This window comes from Bos indicus x Bos taurus, chromosome 4 (assembly GCF_003369695.1).
Source record: "Bos indicus x Bos taurus breed Angus x Brahman F1 hybrid chromosome 4, Bos_hybrid_MaternalHap_v2.0, whole genome shotgun sequence".
In the NCBI taxonomy this organism is placed as follows: domain Eukaryota; kingdom Metazoa; phylum Chordata; class Mammalia; order Artiodactyla; family Bovidae; genus Bos; species Bos indicus x Bos taurus.
The window spans coordinates 8,362,765-8,378,573 of NC_040079.1; the positions used below are offsets into that span (position 1 = coordinate 8,362,765).

The 15,809-nt window shown below is 45.1% G+C and overlaps 1 protein-coding gene across 3 annotated transcripts in view; it reads right to left on the bottom strand.

Annotated features, from left to right (window-relative positions):
• Positions 1–15,809, bottom strand: part of CNTNAP2 (contactin associated protein like 2) — a 2,326,438-nt gene that overhangs the window by 236,625 nt on the left and 2,074,004 nt on the right. For all 3 annotated transcript variants that reach the window (XM_027538737.1, XM_027538738.1, XM_027538736.1), the window contains exon 18: positions 15,030–15,248. In XM_027538737.1, the coding sequence (XP_027394538.1) occupies positions 15,030–15,248 (219 nt within the window). The remainder of the gene's footprint in view (positions 1–15,029; positions 15,249–15,809) is intronic.

Genomic DNA, 15,809 nt, shown 5'->3' on the forward strand with positions numbered 1-15,809 from the left:
AATAAGGATATTCATAAGATTCTGCAATTAAAACCATAGACGATGTCAACATAGCAAGTAGTGAGGTGGCAAAGGAGGTCAGAGGGTTCTTGGTCTCATTCAGAATAGAGACATCAATTTGGTTTTGTAGATGATAGAGACGAAACATAAGTTGAGTCTTAAGAAGTTAGGCATAGCTGCCAGAGGAATGAAAGTAGAACATACAGCTTTAAAATCTGGATTTAAAACTTTTAAAACTGAATAATATTCAGTTTAACCAGTGAAGGGTTTACCTGATAGTTCAGTTGGTAAAGAATCCAACTTTAAAGAATGCAATGCAGGAGACCTGGGTTCAGTCCCTGGGTTGGGGAGATCCCCTGAAGAAGGGAAAGGCTACCCACTCCAGTATTCTGGCCTGGAGAATTTCATGGACTGTATATCCGTGGGGTTGCAAAGAGTCCAACAGGACTGATCGACTTTCACTTCACTAACCAGTGAAAGGTAATAGATTGTGGGGTGGGTGAGCAAACAAAGAAAACATTGTAAATTGAAAACGCAGGGTAAGGTGGTAGAAAGTGTACTCTGATATAACAGTAGTTTCAATAAATGAATAAAAAGAGACTCTCAAATTAGATTTAGAAAAGATTCAGCATTATACTATCTAAGACACACATTTAAGTAAAAGGATTCCAACACCCATATAAAAACACCAGGCAAATATTAACAACAAGAAGAACTGCACAGTAGTTATAAGAATAGAAATAAAATTGTGTGGTGGAAAACATCAGAAGGAATAAAGATGGAAATTACATACCTGTAAAATGAACAATAAATCAAAAGGATTATGAACATAATAGTCTCAAAGAATACAGAGCTATTAATACCAATGGTAGTTTGACGTTTACACTCAGAATGTGATCAGACAAGCAGTACTTAGAGAAATTAAATATGTACATACCCTACATCTCAGTAATTCTCCTGGCCATACACAGATGCATGTGTGTTCACGTGAGAAAATATACAGATAACGGGGATACGCACAAATAGATTTGCTGAATAATTATTTGTAGAAGCAAAGAGTTCAGGAAACAAATATTCATCACCATGGGATGGAATAAAGAAAGAGTGGATATACACATCTTGGGGCTTCCCTGATGGCTCAGACAGATTCAGTAAAGAATCTGCCTGCAATGCGGGAGACCTGGGTTTGATCCCTGGGTTGGGAAGATCCCCCAGAAGAGGGCATGGCAACCCACTCCAGTATTCTTGCCTGGAGAATTCCACTGGCAGAGGACCCTGGCAGCTACAGTCCATAGGGTTGCAATTAGTTGGACACAACTGAAGCAACTTAGCATGCACGCATGCCTTTACATTAAAATATCTTTTCTGAATTGGAGCATTCCAACCGCTATGAGAAAATTGGAATGAAAGACCTCAGAATCCTTGAAGCTTTTGTTCTTGTGGAACACGAGGTGTTTTACATGGAAGGTGAACAGTAGGTCTGGCTGCTTTCTTGTTGTTCGCTCAGTCGTGTCTGACTCTTTGCAACGCCGTGGACTGCAGCACTCCAGGCTTCCTTGTCCTTCAGTATCTCCTGGAACTTGCTCAAACTCATGTCCATTGAGTCGGTGATGCCATCCAACCATCTCGGTCTCTGTCATCCCCTTCTATCTTTCCCAGCATCAGAGTCTTTTCGAATGAGTCGGCTCTTCGCATCAGGTGGCCGAAGTATTGGAGCTTCAGCTTCAGCATCTTTTGGCTGCTTTCTTAGGTTCACAATCTCTCTTTAAAGGGGTAAAAGGTTTTAAAGCTCAGTAGTAGAGCATTTGACTATAAAATATCCCTCTAAAAGTTTCTAAACATGGAATCTCTGTTGTAGAAAATTAGCTGAGTGCCTATGGAAATAGGTAGGGAGTGTATTAAAAGCAGACATCATTTTGCCGACAAAGGTCTGGATAGTCAAAGCTATGGTTTTTCCAGATGTGAGAGTTGAACCATAAAGAAAGCTGAGCACTAAAGAATTGATGCTTTCAAATTGTGGTGCTGAAGAAGACTCTTGAGAGTCCATTGGACAGCAAGGAGATCAAACCAGTCAATCTGAAAGGAAATCAACCCTGAATATTTATTGGAAGGTCTGATGCTGAAGCTGAAACTCCAATACTTTGGCCACCTGATATGAAAAGCCGACTTATTGGAAAAGCCCCTGATGCTGGGAAAGATTGAGGGCAGGAAGAGAAGAGGATGACAGAGGATGAGATGGTTGGATGGCGTCACCGACTCAGTGGACATGAGTTTGAGCAAACTCTGGGAGATAGTGAAGGACAGAAAAGCCTGGCGTGCTGCAGTTCATGCGGTCACAGAGTTGGACACGACTGAGTGACTGAAAACCAAGACCACCTTTTGGAGACTCACAGGAGGTTGAAAGCACACTGTCAGTTTGATTATGTTGGAAGTATATGTAAGAAAGGTAACAGTTTTGTCTTCATAACTCACTTAATATGTTAAAACTCTAATTGTAAAACAGACAGCTGGGACTGCAAAAGTTAATTAGTTTTGACCATTAGAAGACAAAGAGCAGGAAAGCATATGGTGACTGTTAGTGGAGAAGGACCCTCCTTGGCCTGTGAGGTTGGCAGGGAGGGGGTTGTTTTACTAAGAAGAGAGCAGACACCTCACCTGTGACTTCACGGCAGAGCCTGGTGAAGGCAGTCACGTTAAGAAAAGAATAAATGTGCTGACAATGCTTGCGGAGAACAGCTGTGATGGAGTGACAGTCCATGGAGAGGCTTCTGTATTTTGCTTGCATATTTGCTTTTAGATAGTTTACTGATTTCATCTAGTGATTTTTTAAAACTAGATTATATACAGCACATCTTTTTCTTTTATTATTTTATCTGCGTCAGGGGTTTCTAGTTACAACATCTCTCCTCACCTGTTTGGAAGAGAGCCACGAGATCAATTTTAAGAGTCGGGGGAGAAACTGTGAGGGTCCCAGCTAGCAATCTGAGACCTCAATTTGAAAGAGGGAGACTAAAAACTATATTTAGGGCCTAGAATGATCTGAGATGCTATCTTTCATCAAATGAATTTTTCTGTGACTCTTTTTTAGGCTTCAGTCATGGTTGATTTTAGTCTGTGGTACCCAAAGAAAAAGGTATTTCCAATGATGGCAATGTGACTGTTAACTCAGTGAAAGCGAAAGTTGCTCAGTCATGTCCAACTTGTTGCGACCCCACGGTCTGTAAGTCCCTGGAATTCTCCAGGCCAGAATACTGGAGTGGGTAGCCTTTCCTTTCTCCAGGGGATCTTCCCAACCCAGGGATCGAACCCAGGTCTCCTGCATTGCAGGTGGATTCTTTACCAACTGAGCTACGAGGGAAGCCCGTTAACTCAGAGTAGTAACAAAAATATAAATTGCTTATTCATTCATGTTATTGCTCCAGCAAATCCACTGGGCAACTACCCCAGTGTTCTTCTAAGTCTCTCTTGTCATGTAGTTCCACTTCTAGGGGAAGGACACAAAAATAACCAAAAATATCACAAGTTCTAAGGAGAAAGTAAAATGGCAAATGACTGGCTATGTCAGACTGGGTGGTCAGATAAGGCCTCTCTGAGGAGGTACAGTGCTGAGACTGAATGACAAGAGGCAGCCAGTCTTTAAGATATGGAAGCATCCTAAGTGTCCAACAACAGATGAATGGATGAAGAAGATATGGTACATACACACGATGGAATATGACTAAGCCATAAAAAGAATGAAATGCTGCATTTTGCAGTCAGGTGGATGTACCTAGAGAGTATTAGGCTTAGTGAAATAAGTGAGACAGAGAAAGACAAACACTGTATATTGTCACTTACAGTGGAATCTAAAAAATAAAACAAATAAATGTATACAACAACACAGAAACAGACTCAGATACAGACAGCAAACCGGTAGTTACCAACGGGGAGAGGGGAGGGGCAAGATAGGGGCAGGAGAGTGAAAGACACACACTACCATTAATACATGTATAAAATAAGCAAGCAATAAGGATATATTGTACAGCACAGGGAAATATAACCATTATTTGGTAATAACTTTAAATGGAATATAATTTATAAAACACATCGAGCCATTATGTTATACACTTGAAACTAATATTATAAATCAACTGTGTGTGTGTGTGTGTGTGCATGTGCGCTCAGCTGTGTCTGACAGTTTGCGACCTCATGGACAATAGCCTGTCAGGTTCCTCTGTACATGGAATTTTCCAGGCAAGAATACTGGAGGGGGTTGCCACACCCTCCCTCCTCCAGGGGATCTTCCTGACCCAGGGACCAAAGCTGCGTCTCTTGCCATCTCCTGCATTGGCAAGCAGATTCTTTACCAGGTGGGCTACCAGGAAAGTCCCTACTTCAATAAAAAAAAGGAGCCAGCTTTGATGTCTGGGGAGGAGTTTCAGGTAATGGGAGTGTAATGCTCTAAAGTGGGAATAGGCTTGGCGCATTCAAGGAACATACCAAGACTGGAGACCAGTTGGGAGACTGTTTAGTCCAAGCAAGAAACAAGCATGGCTTTGACAAGAGTGGGCCCAGTGGCTGGAGATAGCAGTGGAGGTATTTGAGGCACAGTCTAGATGGATGCAGTCGTAAGACTCATTATTGATGGGCAGTGAGGAGGGAAAAAGGACACCAAGGCCAAAACCAAATTCTGGGCTCAAGCCGAAATGGGTGGAGGGTGATGTCCTTTACTGAGATGGGAAGGCTGGTGGAAGAGCAGGTTTGGGGCAGGCACCAGGAATTCTCCCCGCCATATTTACTCTGAGATGACACCAGACAGACATCCCCTGTTGCTGACAAGATAGTCCTGTATTTGGATGCAGAGTTTTCGGGAAGAGTGAGGCCTGGAACTTTTGATTCCAGAGTTGCTAAGTCGTATCTGGCTCTTTGCAAACCCATGGACTGCAGCACACACAGGGTCCTTTGACCCTCACCATCTCCCAGAGTTTGCCCAAGTTCATGTCCACTGAGTCAGTGATGCCATCCAACCATCTCATCCTCTGTTGTCCCCTTCTCCTCCCGCCTTCAATCTTTCCCAGCATCAGGGTCTTTTCCATTGAGACAACTCTTCACATCAGGTGGCCAAAGTACTGGAGCTTCAGCTTCAGCTCAGTCCTTCCAAAGGAATATTCAGGGTTGATTTCCCTTAGGATTGACTGGTTTGATATGCTTGGAGTCCAGGGGACTCTCAAGAGTCTTCTCCAGCACCACAGTTTGAAAGCATCAGTTCTTCAGTGCTCAGCCTTCTGTATGATCCAACTCTCACATCCATACATGCCTACTGGAAGAACCATAGCTTTGACTATATGGACCTTTGCTGGCAAAGTGATGTCTCTGTTTTTTAATACGCTCATTTCAGAGTTACTGGTGCATAAGTAGTATTGGAGCCACTGGACTGGATGAGATCACCCAGGGAAACAGATAGTTGGGGAAGAAGCTTCTGTGTCTGATGTGCCAACATTTAGTGCAAGAGAAAGAACTCATAGGATAGACTTGAGTCCTGGCCAGTGAGGTCGAGGGAAAGTGGGTGCCACGTGCCATGGACTCCAAGAAAAGAATGCATTTCAGGAAGGAGGGCACGTGAGCTGCTCCTGAGAGCCTGGAGGAAGCCGGAAGGTCATGTTCTGGACACAGCTCCAGAGAGCTCCATGTTGACCCTGACCACCTTCGTAAAGGGTTTACCAAAAGAGCTAAAGAGAAAAGCAGCTTATTTCTATATCAGAGAGACTCTCAAGTAAGTCGTCTTGTTCATCCCCTGCTGCCAGTGCTTTGGCATAAAATTCTCTTGTTCTTCCAAGCCTTTTGTGCGCTTGTCAGATGGTGAGTCCCTGCCTGCCTTGATTTTTGCTTCTGAGACTTGAATGTGATCCACAGACCACCTGCCGGGGCTGACCCAAGCCCAGTGACTGGAGTCCTGCTTGAACACTGGGTCTTCTACTACAGGCTCTGTGACTGACAGTTGCATTTCATAGTGGGGTACAGCTATCATCTGGGGGTGCAAGATTTTGGGGACTGGTTCTCCCAGGGACTGTGGTCAGCCTTGGCTGAAGCTGGAGCTGAAGGCAGTGCTCCAAAGCCATCACACTTTTCCAAATATGTGGGGGCCAGAGTCGCTCCCCAGATGAGGGACCTGCAGTGGCGATGATCAAGATGGCCTTAACGTTCTCCTCAGCTTGGCTCAACTTCAGACATGTTTCTTCTGATCATAGACTCTGTACTCTCCTATTCTTAGAGCCTTTATTCTTCCGCTGCTCCTTTCCTTTGAGATGTGTGTGTGTGCATGCTAAGCTCTTACAGTCGTGTCTGATTCTTTGCAACCCCAGGCACTGCAGCGTGCCAGGCGTCCCTGTCCTACACGATCTCCAGGAGCTTGCTCAAACTCATGTCCATTGAGTTGGTGAGGCCAACCAACCATCTCATCCTCTGTCGCCCCCTCTCCTCCTGCCTTCAATCTTTCCCAGCATCAGGATCTTTTCCAATGAGTCATCTGTTAGCATCAGGTGGCCAAAGTATTGTAGCTTCAGCTTCAGCATCAGTCCTTCCAATGAATATTCAGGGTTCATTTCCTTTAGGGTTGACTGGTTTGATCTCCTTGCTGTCCCAGGGACTCTTAAGAGTCTTCTCCAGAACAATTTGAAAGCACCAATTCTTCAGTGCTCAGCCTTCTTTATGGTTCAACTCTCATATCCACACATGACTACTGGGAAAACCTGGGATCAGATTCCACTTCTTGTCTCTTACCAGCTGCCTGATCTTGGGCTGTTGACTAACCTCTAGCATTACTTTCTTCACTGTGAAAAGAAAACAGTACGTACTTTTAAGGTTCTCACGTGGATTCAGTTCAGTTCAGTTCAGTTCAGTCACTCAGTTGTGTCCGACTCTTTGCGACCCCATGAACCAGAGCACGCCAGGCCTCCCTGTCCTTCACCAACTCCTGGAGTCCACCCAAACTCATGTCCATTGAGTCGGTGATGCCATCCAATCTCATCCTCTGTCATCCCCTTCTCCTGCCTTCAATTTTTCTCAGCATCAGGGTATTTTCCAATGAGTCAGCTCTCCGCATCATGTGGCCAAAGTATTGGAGTTTCAGCTTCAACATCAGTCTTTCCAATGAACACCCAGGACTGATCTCCTTTAGGATGGACTGTTTGGATCTCCTTGCAGTCCAAGGGTCTCTCAAGAGTCTTCTCCAACACCACAGTTCAAAAGCATCAATTCTTTTGTGCTCAGCTTTCTTTATAGTCCAACTCTCACATCCATAAATTACTACAGGAAAAACCATTGGCTTGACTAGATGGACCTTTGTTGACAAAGTAATGTCTCTGCTTTTTAATATGTTGTTTAGGTTGGTCATAACTTCCTTTCCAAGGAGTAAGTGTCTTTTAATTTCATGGTTGAAATCACCATCTGCAGTGATTTTGATTGCAGTGATCTGCCCCCCAAAATAAAGTCAGCCACTGTTTCCCCATCTACTTGCCATGAAATGATGGGACCAGATGCCATGATCTTAGTTTTCTGAATGTTGAGATTTAAGCCCACATTTTCACTCTCCTCTTTCACTTTCATCAAGAGGCTCTTTAGTTCTTCTTCAATTTTTGCCATAAGGGTGGTGTCATCTGCATATCTGAGGTTATTGATATTTCTCCCAGCATATTGATTCCAGCCTGTGCTTCTTCCAGCTCAGCATTTCTCCTGATGTACTCTGTGTATAAGTTAAATAAGCAGGGTGACAATATACAGCCTTGACGTACTCCTTTTCCTATTTGGAACCAGTCCATTGTTCCATGTCCAGTTTGAACTGTTGCTTCCAGACCTGCATATACGTTTCTCAAGAGGCAGGTCAGGTGGTTTGTATTCCCATTTCTTTCAGGATTTTCCACAGTTTATTGTGATGCACACAGTCAAAGGCTTTTGGCATAGTCAATAAGGCAGAAATAGATGTTTTTCTGGAACTCTTGCTTTTTTGATGATCCAGCGGATGTTGGCAATTTGATCTCTGGTTCCTCTGCCTTTTCTAAATCCAGCTTGAACATCTGGAAGTTCATGGTTCACATATTGTTGAAGTCTGGCTTAGAGAATTTTAAGCATTACTTTACTAGTGTGTGAGATGAGTGCAATTATGTGGTAGTTTGAGCATTCTTTGGCATTGCCTTTCTTTGGGATTGGAATGAAAACTGACCTTTTCCAGTCCTGTGGCCACTGCTGAGTTTTCCAAATTTGCTGGCATATTGAGTGCAGCACTTTCACAGCATCATCTTTCAGGATTTGAAATAGCTCCACTGGAATTCCATCACCTCTACTAGCTTTGTTCATAGTGATGCTTCCTAAGGCCCACTTGACTTCACATTCCAGGATGTCTGGCTCTAGGTGAGTGATCACACCGTCGTGATTATCTGGGTCATGAAGATCTTTTTTGTACAGTTCTTCTGTGTATTCTTGCCACCTCTTCTTAATATCTTCTGCTTCTGTTAGGTCCATATCAATTCTGTCCTTTACTGAGCCCATCTTTGCATGAAATATTCCCTTGGTATCTCTAATTTTCTTGAAGAGATCTCTAGTCTTTCCCATTCTATTGTTTTCCTCTATTTCTTTGCATTGATTGCTGAGGAAGCCTTTCTTATCTCTCCTTGCTATTCTTTGGAACTCTGTATTCAAATGGGTATATCTTTCCTTTTCTCCTTTGCTTTTCATTTCTCTTCTTTTCACAGCTATTTGTAAGGCCTCCTCAGAAAGCCATTTGGCCTCTTTGCATTTCTTTTTCTTGCATCATCTTGATCCCTGTCTCCTATATAATGTCACGAACCTCCATCCATAGTTCATCAGGCACTCTATCAGATCTAGTCCCTTAAATCTATTTCTCACTTCCACTGTATAATCATAAGGGATTTTATTTAGGTTATACCCGAATTATCTTGTGGTTTTCCCCACTTTCTTCAATTTAAATCTGAGTTTGGCAATAAGGAGTTCATGAACTGAGCCACAGTCAGCTCTCAGTCTTGTTTTTGCTGACTGTATAGAGCTTCTCCATCTTTGGCTGCAAAGAATATATTCAATCTGATTTTGGTGTTGTCCATCTGGTGATGTCCACATGTAGAGTTTTCTCTTGTGTTGTTGGAAGAGGGTGTTTGCTATGACCAGTGCATTCTCCTGGCAAAACTCTATTAGCCTTTGCTCTGCTTCATTCTGTACTCCAAGGCCAAAGTTGCCTGTTACTCCAGGTGTTTCTTGACTTCCTACTTTTGCATTCCAGTCTCGTTTTTTGGGTGTTAATTCTAAAAGGTCTTGAAGGTCTTCGTAGAACCATTCAACTTAATTGATGTAAATAAAGCATGTGAGCCCTTGGCTTAAATATCATCTGGAAAGTCTTTGCCAGTTTGTAAGTTGCTGCTACAGACTCAAATTTGTGGGAAAGGGGAACAACTGACGTATTTCCTGCATTTTGATTCCTTCAATCTGGATTGGAAATTTTTTATCGTAAATTTTTCAGATACTAGAAAGAGCCATTTTATTCATATACAGATTTGAGTGCACTTCATGAAGGGAATTCCATTTTTCTCCCTTGCGTACAAATGGTGATTTTCTTTACTGCCTCAGTGACCTTGCCAATTTCAGACGGCCATGGGATCATCTACTTATGAGTCTGAAATGCTGAGGATGCGAGGAGCAGCTGACCGAACCAGCCCCACTGCTGGGTTCAGGGATGTGGGCAGTTGTCCAGGGCTGCTCGCAGAGCGTAGCCCAGAGAATGGTCCTCGCACGCTGTCCCCTTTGCTTATGAGTCTATCTAACAAACCTTGACTCTGCCATAAACTCAGGAGCTGTCACTCATGAGAAAATTTTCCTGATGGACACACTGTCTGGCAGAGGAAGAGGCGACTGCAGCCCTCCTGCTCTCATGGGCCAGGACATCCTCCCAAAAATGGTGCTTCTCCCATCACATACCAGCCAGGTGCCAGTGCAGCACAGAGGGTCCTGAAGGATGGAGGACTACTTCCCAGCTTCTTTCGGGGTCACATCTTGCACAAAAGGCTTGGCCTCCTTTATCTTCCAGAGAGATATCAGAAGAGGTCAGAGTCAAGTGAGCTGGGCCCAAACATCTGTCATAGTTCAGAGGACTTAACAACCATGGACAGAGGAGCCTGGCAGGCTACAGTCCATGGGGTCACAAGAGTCAGACACAACTTAGCAACTAAACCACCACCACCAACCATCTTGCCCAAGGAGCCCTTAGGAGCTTGACATCCTGCTGGAGCCTCCAGCTCTCCTGAATGCTGACCTCCTCCTTAAACCACTGCTGAGCACAGTCCCACGCTCTGGCCCGGGTAGATTTTGTTGCACACAAACCCCTGCACCAGCACTGCTCCCCGCCGCCCCAGCCCCAAAGAGCCCGCTCACCTGTCCCCAAAGGCTCACGTTGACCCTGCCCCAGGCTGGCCGCCGGGCTCCAGGCTGAGGGTCTGCCAGACCCCTGTTCCCTCCCAGCCTGGCCACTGCAGCTTCGGTGGTCAGGACTCCGGACTCACTGGCATGTCTTTCTGCTAACCTGGGCTCAGTGCAGCCTGGTGTTGTTTGTACTTAGATAATGACCTCAAGTGTGTCTGCTCTTCTCCACCTACTGGGTAAAATCTGGCCCATGGCTGCACGGAGGCTGCAGGTCTGAGCCTCTCATGGTTCATGGGCCTCTGCAGGCCATGCTGGAATGCATCCCAGGCTACTCGCTCATCATGGACCAAAGACACAAGAAAGCTTCCGGTGCTTTTCAGACAAATCCCAGCAACCGCTCTTCTCTTCCCTGTGTCACTTTTCATTTTAAAATGGAATCATTATCTTTTCACTAAACCACCATCATAGCTGGATCCCGTAACTTCCAAACGACTTGTGTTAACCGGCTTTTCATGGCAGCTTCTAGTTGCCTCTTACCAGCGGGGTGATGAGAACTGTGTTCTCGTTTTCTTAGTGACTGTGGAAGAGGAGATGGAGCCCGGCTCTGGCTAACAAAGGCAGCGGGCAGAGGGTGGGCGTCCTGGGAGTCCACTTTGGGTCCAAAGCCAAGAAGGACCCTGGGTTTGTTTTAGCTCTAAGCTGAACTTTATGCCTGTCCACCTCTAGAAGCCCTCGGTCAGCTCTGGTCACGTCTCTGCTGCAGACAGTGTTGCTGGGCGGTATTTGCAGATGGACGCTCACTCACCATCTTGGCGAGAAAATTCTTGCACCCTGGCTAGCTGCTCTGTGGCCACTGTGGCAGGTGAGTGGAGTGGCTGAAGACTGATTTTGGATATCAAAGGGCATCTAGCCCATGAACTTTCCTTCAGGGCTGGTGGGCTGAAAAGATCCCAGGTGAGTATTTGGGGAAGGAAGAAATAAGCCAGTTGGAAGTGAGTTCTGTAGGAACGGGTAAACATGACCCAGCAGAAGGAGAAAGCTAAGGGAATAAAAGGTCAAGGGAAAGGTGGTGAGACAGCTCCCAGTTCATGAGTGCTGGCTCTGAGCCGGGTACTCTACGGTGCGCTTAGCATGGACGGGCTCATCTCCACCTGACACGCAGGAACTGTATTCCCGTCTGACGGAAGTACTGGGCAACTTGTCAGTGGTCTCTAGATGCTAAGTGGCATAGGTGGGGTGGTTACAAGTGATCACTTGGCAACTCAGACCTTTTCAAACCACTTCTTAACACATAATCTTAAATGGTTAAAGTTAGAAGAAAGTTTGGAGAGCAACAAATCCAACACCTTGATTAGATGAAAAAGGAGATTTTTATTAGATGAAAAGAGGAAAAGTGATAACTCTTGTTATTAGAGCTGAACTGAGAACTGCTTCCGGTTATCTGAATCCCTATTGAGTAGTCTTCAGGTAACTGGCTCCAGGATTTCATAGCCGTTGAATTTGTTATTTTCTGAAAACAAGCCCCCTCCCATGTCCCCTGGGGTAGACTTCTATTGCAGAAGATGTTGTTCATACTGGCTCGAAGAGCGTTTCTCATACCAGCTCAAACAGCTTGTGTCTTGGCGATGACACTCACGTCCACATCTCAGATAACAGGAAATTAGAAACTGGGGCAGGGGGCCTTTCTCTTTCTCATCAAGTGAAAGGAAATTGCTAACTCATCACATCAGCCAACTTCTGTGAAACTTATCTCTCTCCAAGGTCAACAGTGGTTTCATAATTGCTAAACTCAAAGAATATTTTCTTGGCCCTATTTCACGCATGGCACTTGGTATGATTTGTCAGTAATAAGCAAACTGTTTCATGAAACTCGCTCCTCCTGTGACAGCCCCTCTCCTGGCTTTTCCTTGCTTGTTCTTTTCATCCCTCTTCGTTCTTCCTGAGACGCTTTTTTTCTGTCTGTCCCTTACATTTAAGTATTCTGTTGAATTCTGACCTCAGCCCTCTCCTCTGCTCTTTTTATAAGCTGTTTCTGGTCATCTCATTGAAATGAATCAAAATTCTTTCCAAGACCATAATAAATACTCTCCCTACCTTCTTAATTTTACAATTTTACTTAGTCTCCAAAAATATTGGAGACAACTATAGTCAGTAGACAGAAAGAGATAAAAGTAAAATTGAACCTCTGCATCCAAAGTTATCTCAGAAAAATGAGGACCTGGGTCAATTAGGGTCACCTGTTATAATGACAACCAAGTGGATCTACCCTGCATGCCTGGGATGAGCAGGGTTTATTTAGGAAGAGACTTATATCTAGGTGATCTGGCCAAGAGGTATTGATAAGGGGAGATTTGCTCACAGTATTCAGCAGGAATTTGTGGACCTGGTATTTAATATTATTAATGCATATATGTGGACTCTAGAAAAAACAGGAGAACCTATTTGCAAAGCAGAAACAGAGACACAAACATAGAGAACAGATATATAGACACTATGCAGGGGAAGGGAGTGGGATCAGTTGGGGGACTGGGACTGACAAATAGAGTGGGCTGCCACTTCCTACTCCAAGAGATCTTCCCGGTCCAGGGATCGAACCCTCATCTCTTGTGTCTCCTGCTTGGCAGGTGGATTCTTTACCACCGGGCCCACTTCTGGGAAGTGGGAAGCCTGTATATATACACTATTATGGATAAAATAGATATCTAACGAGAACCAATTAGATAGCACAGGTAAAAGAAAACGGAGGGCCAATGTGTTTGTAGGACAAAATGCATTCCAGCTCTAATAAAAAATGCATTTGAATATATAGTAGATGTAGACAAATATTGTTTGATTCCGCTTATATGAGGTGCCTAGAACAGTCAAATTCATAGAGTCAGAAAGCACACTGGTAGATTCCAGGGGCTGGGAGTCGGTGGGGAGAGGGGATGGGGAGTTACTTTAACAGGCAGAGTTTCGGGTTTGGAAGGTGAAGAGTTCAGAAGACGGACGATGGTGAGAATTGTACAGCACTGTGAATGCGCTTAGTGCCACCGAACTGTGCAGTTAAATATGGTTAAAATAGTAGGTTTTATATTATGTGACTTTTACCACAATGAAAAAGTTTAAGTGGCCTGTTCTCAAGTCAGTCTTACTTCCAGAGCTGACTGACCAAGTTCACACTTTTCACAACATTTCACCAAGGAGTGGACACCTACATCACCTGTCTTTCTGTGGCTTCCTAACATTCTTCAAGCATCCCACCATAATCATGAATGACACTGTGGGGACTCTGACCTCCACTGGGTAAGAGCCCAGGGGGCAGGTCACCTCTGTGTTACTGGGTCTGAGACCACCGTAGCCGACCGACTTGACCAACGAACACCCACACACCCACAGGGGAGGTCTAAGGTGGCACGGCAGCTGCAGAGTCCTTCAAACTTGCATTCTTTGCAATCCACAGAGGAAAATTAGCAAATTGCCTGAAATATTAGTATTCTGGAAAATAAAATTTAAAATCTCACTAACCATGGACACAGGTATTGCTTAGAAGTAACATTAGGTTCAGTTAGAAAATGTCAGAAGCAGAGCCCAGACTGTGGGCCTGGAGCCACTTCCTGCAAAGGGTGCTTTACTTTTTGCTCTGGTTGAGTTTCTTCTCAGTGTTGATCTCTTTCCTCTGTGTGAAGATGCTACATAAGGAGAAGGCTCCATCTCCCTCTGCCTAGAACTTTGAGGCTGGGCAGACAATGGAGTGGATTTCTACTTCTCATTTCAAGCAAACTTGAACTTAGGGAGCCCATTACACCATTCCTCCCTCTTTGTCCATCCTTCTTTTTATAGTTATGAGTGCTCTAAATCATTAAGGAATTCTTGTTGTTGTTCATTCGCTAAGTCATGTCCAGTTCTTTGTGATTCCATGGAGTGCAGCAAACCAGTCTCCCTGTCCCTCACTATCTCCCAGACTTTGCCCAAGTTCATGTCTATTGAGTTGGTGATGCCATCCAACCATCTCATCCTCTGCTGCCCTCTTCTCCTTTGCCTTCCATCCTTCCCAGCATCAGGGTCTTTTCCAATGAGTCGTCTGTTAACATCAGGTGGCCAAAGTATTGCAGCTTCAGCTTCAGTGTCAGTCCTTCCAATGAATATTCAGGGTTAATTTCCTTTAGTATTGATTGGTTTGATCTCCTTGCCGTCCAAGGGACTCTCAAGAGTCTTCTCCAGCACCACAATTTGAAAGCATCAACTCTTCGGCACCCAGTCTTCTTTATGGTCCAACTCTCACATCCATACAGGACCATTGGAAAAACCACAGTTTGGCTCTACAAACTGTAAGGACTTCAGTGAAGGTCTAAAACTATAAACCTAAAACTGCACAGATCAGGGACCTCAAAGAAACCCTAGCCACCCTATCATCTTGTAGGATGTGAGGACTGTGACTTCCAGAAAGCAGAGAGTGACATCAGATTGAGGGCTCCTGTGTCTTCTCCCTTGTCTCGCATCCTGTCTCGGAGGAGACCACAAGAGGCAAAGACACTTTTAGAAAAATCTCTATCAGAACCCCTGTAGGCAGTTTTCCTTTCCCCAAGGTGAACGCCATCACAAGCAATAGAGAAGTCCTGCTGGTTGTCCCGTGTCCCATCACTCACCCACAAACAGCTGGCTGTAGAGCTCCAGGCGGGTGTGGCCTTCTGTCGGGGCCTTGCGGACCTGCTGTGGCAGACGGTCCACCTGCAGGCTGGCCTGCTTGACGTTCCTCTCGGCGGTGACCCGGTGCCACTGGTCATCGTTGAGTGGGGTGGGCGACCTCACCACCATCTCCACTGGCCCATTCCCAACGTCAAATGAAAAGGACACTTCTGTGGCAGCTGGAGGAACAGAAACAGGAGAGCCACATGAGTATTCCCTGCACGCATGTGGGAGTGCCAAGTCGCTCAGTCATGTCCGACTCTTTGTGACCCCAAGCGCTGTAGCCCATCAGGCTCCTCTGTGGAGCCATGGATTTCCCAGGCAAGAATACTGGAGTGGGTTGCCATCCCTTCTTCCAGGGGATCTTCCTGGCCTAGGGATCGAAACTGCATCTCCTTCATTGGCAGGTGGGTTCTTTACCCCTAGTGCCACCTGGGAAGCAGTATTCCCTCCCAGATACCAAAGAGCTTTAAAGCTTAAGGCTTCCCTGGTGGCTCAGATGGTAAAGCATCTGCCTACAATGTGGGAGACCCGGATTCGATCCCTGGGTCAGGAAGATCCTCTGGAGAAGGAAATGGCAACCCACTCCAGTACTCTTGCCTGGAAAATCCCATGGATGGAGAAGCATGGTAGGGTATAGTCCATGGGGTGACAAAGAGTCCAACATGACTGAGCGACTTCACTTTCACTTTTTCTAGAGGAAAAACAAAGCAGATAGAGAGAGGAATGTACACCTGTCA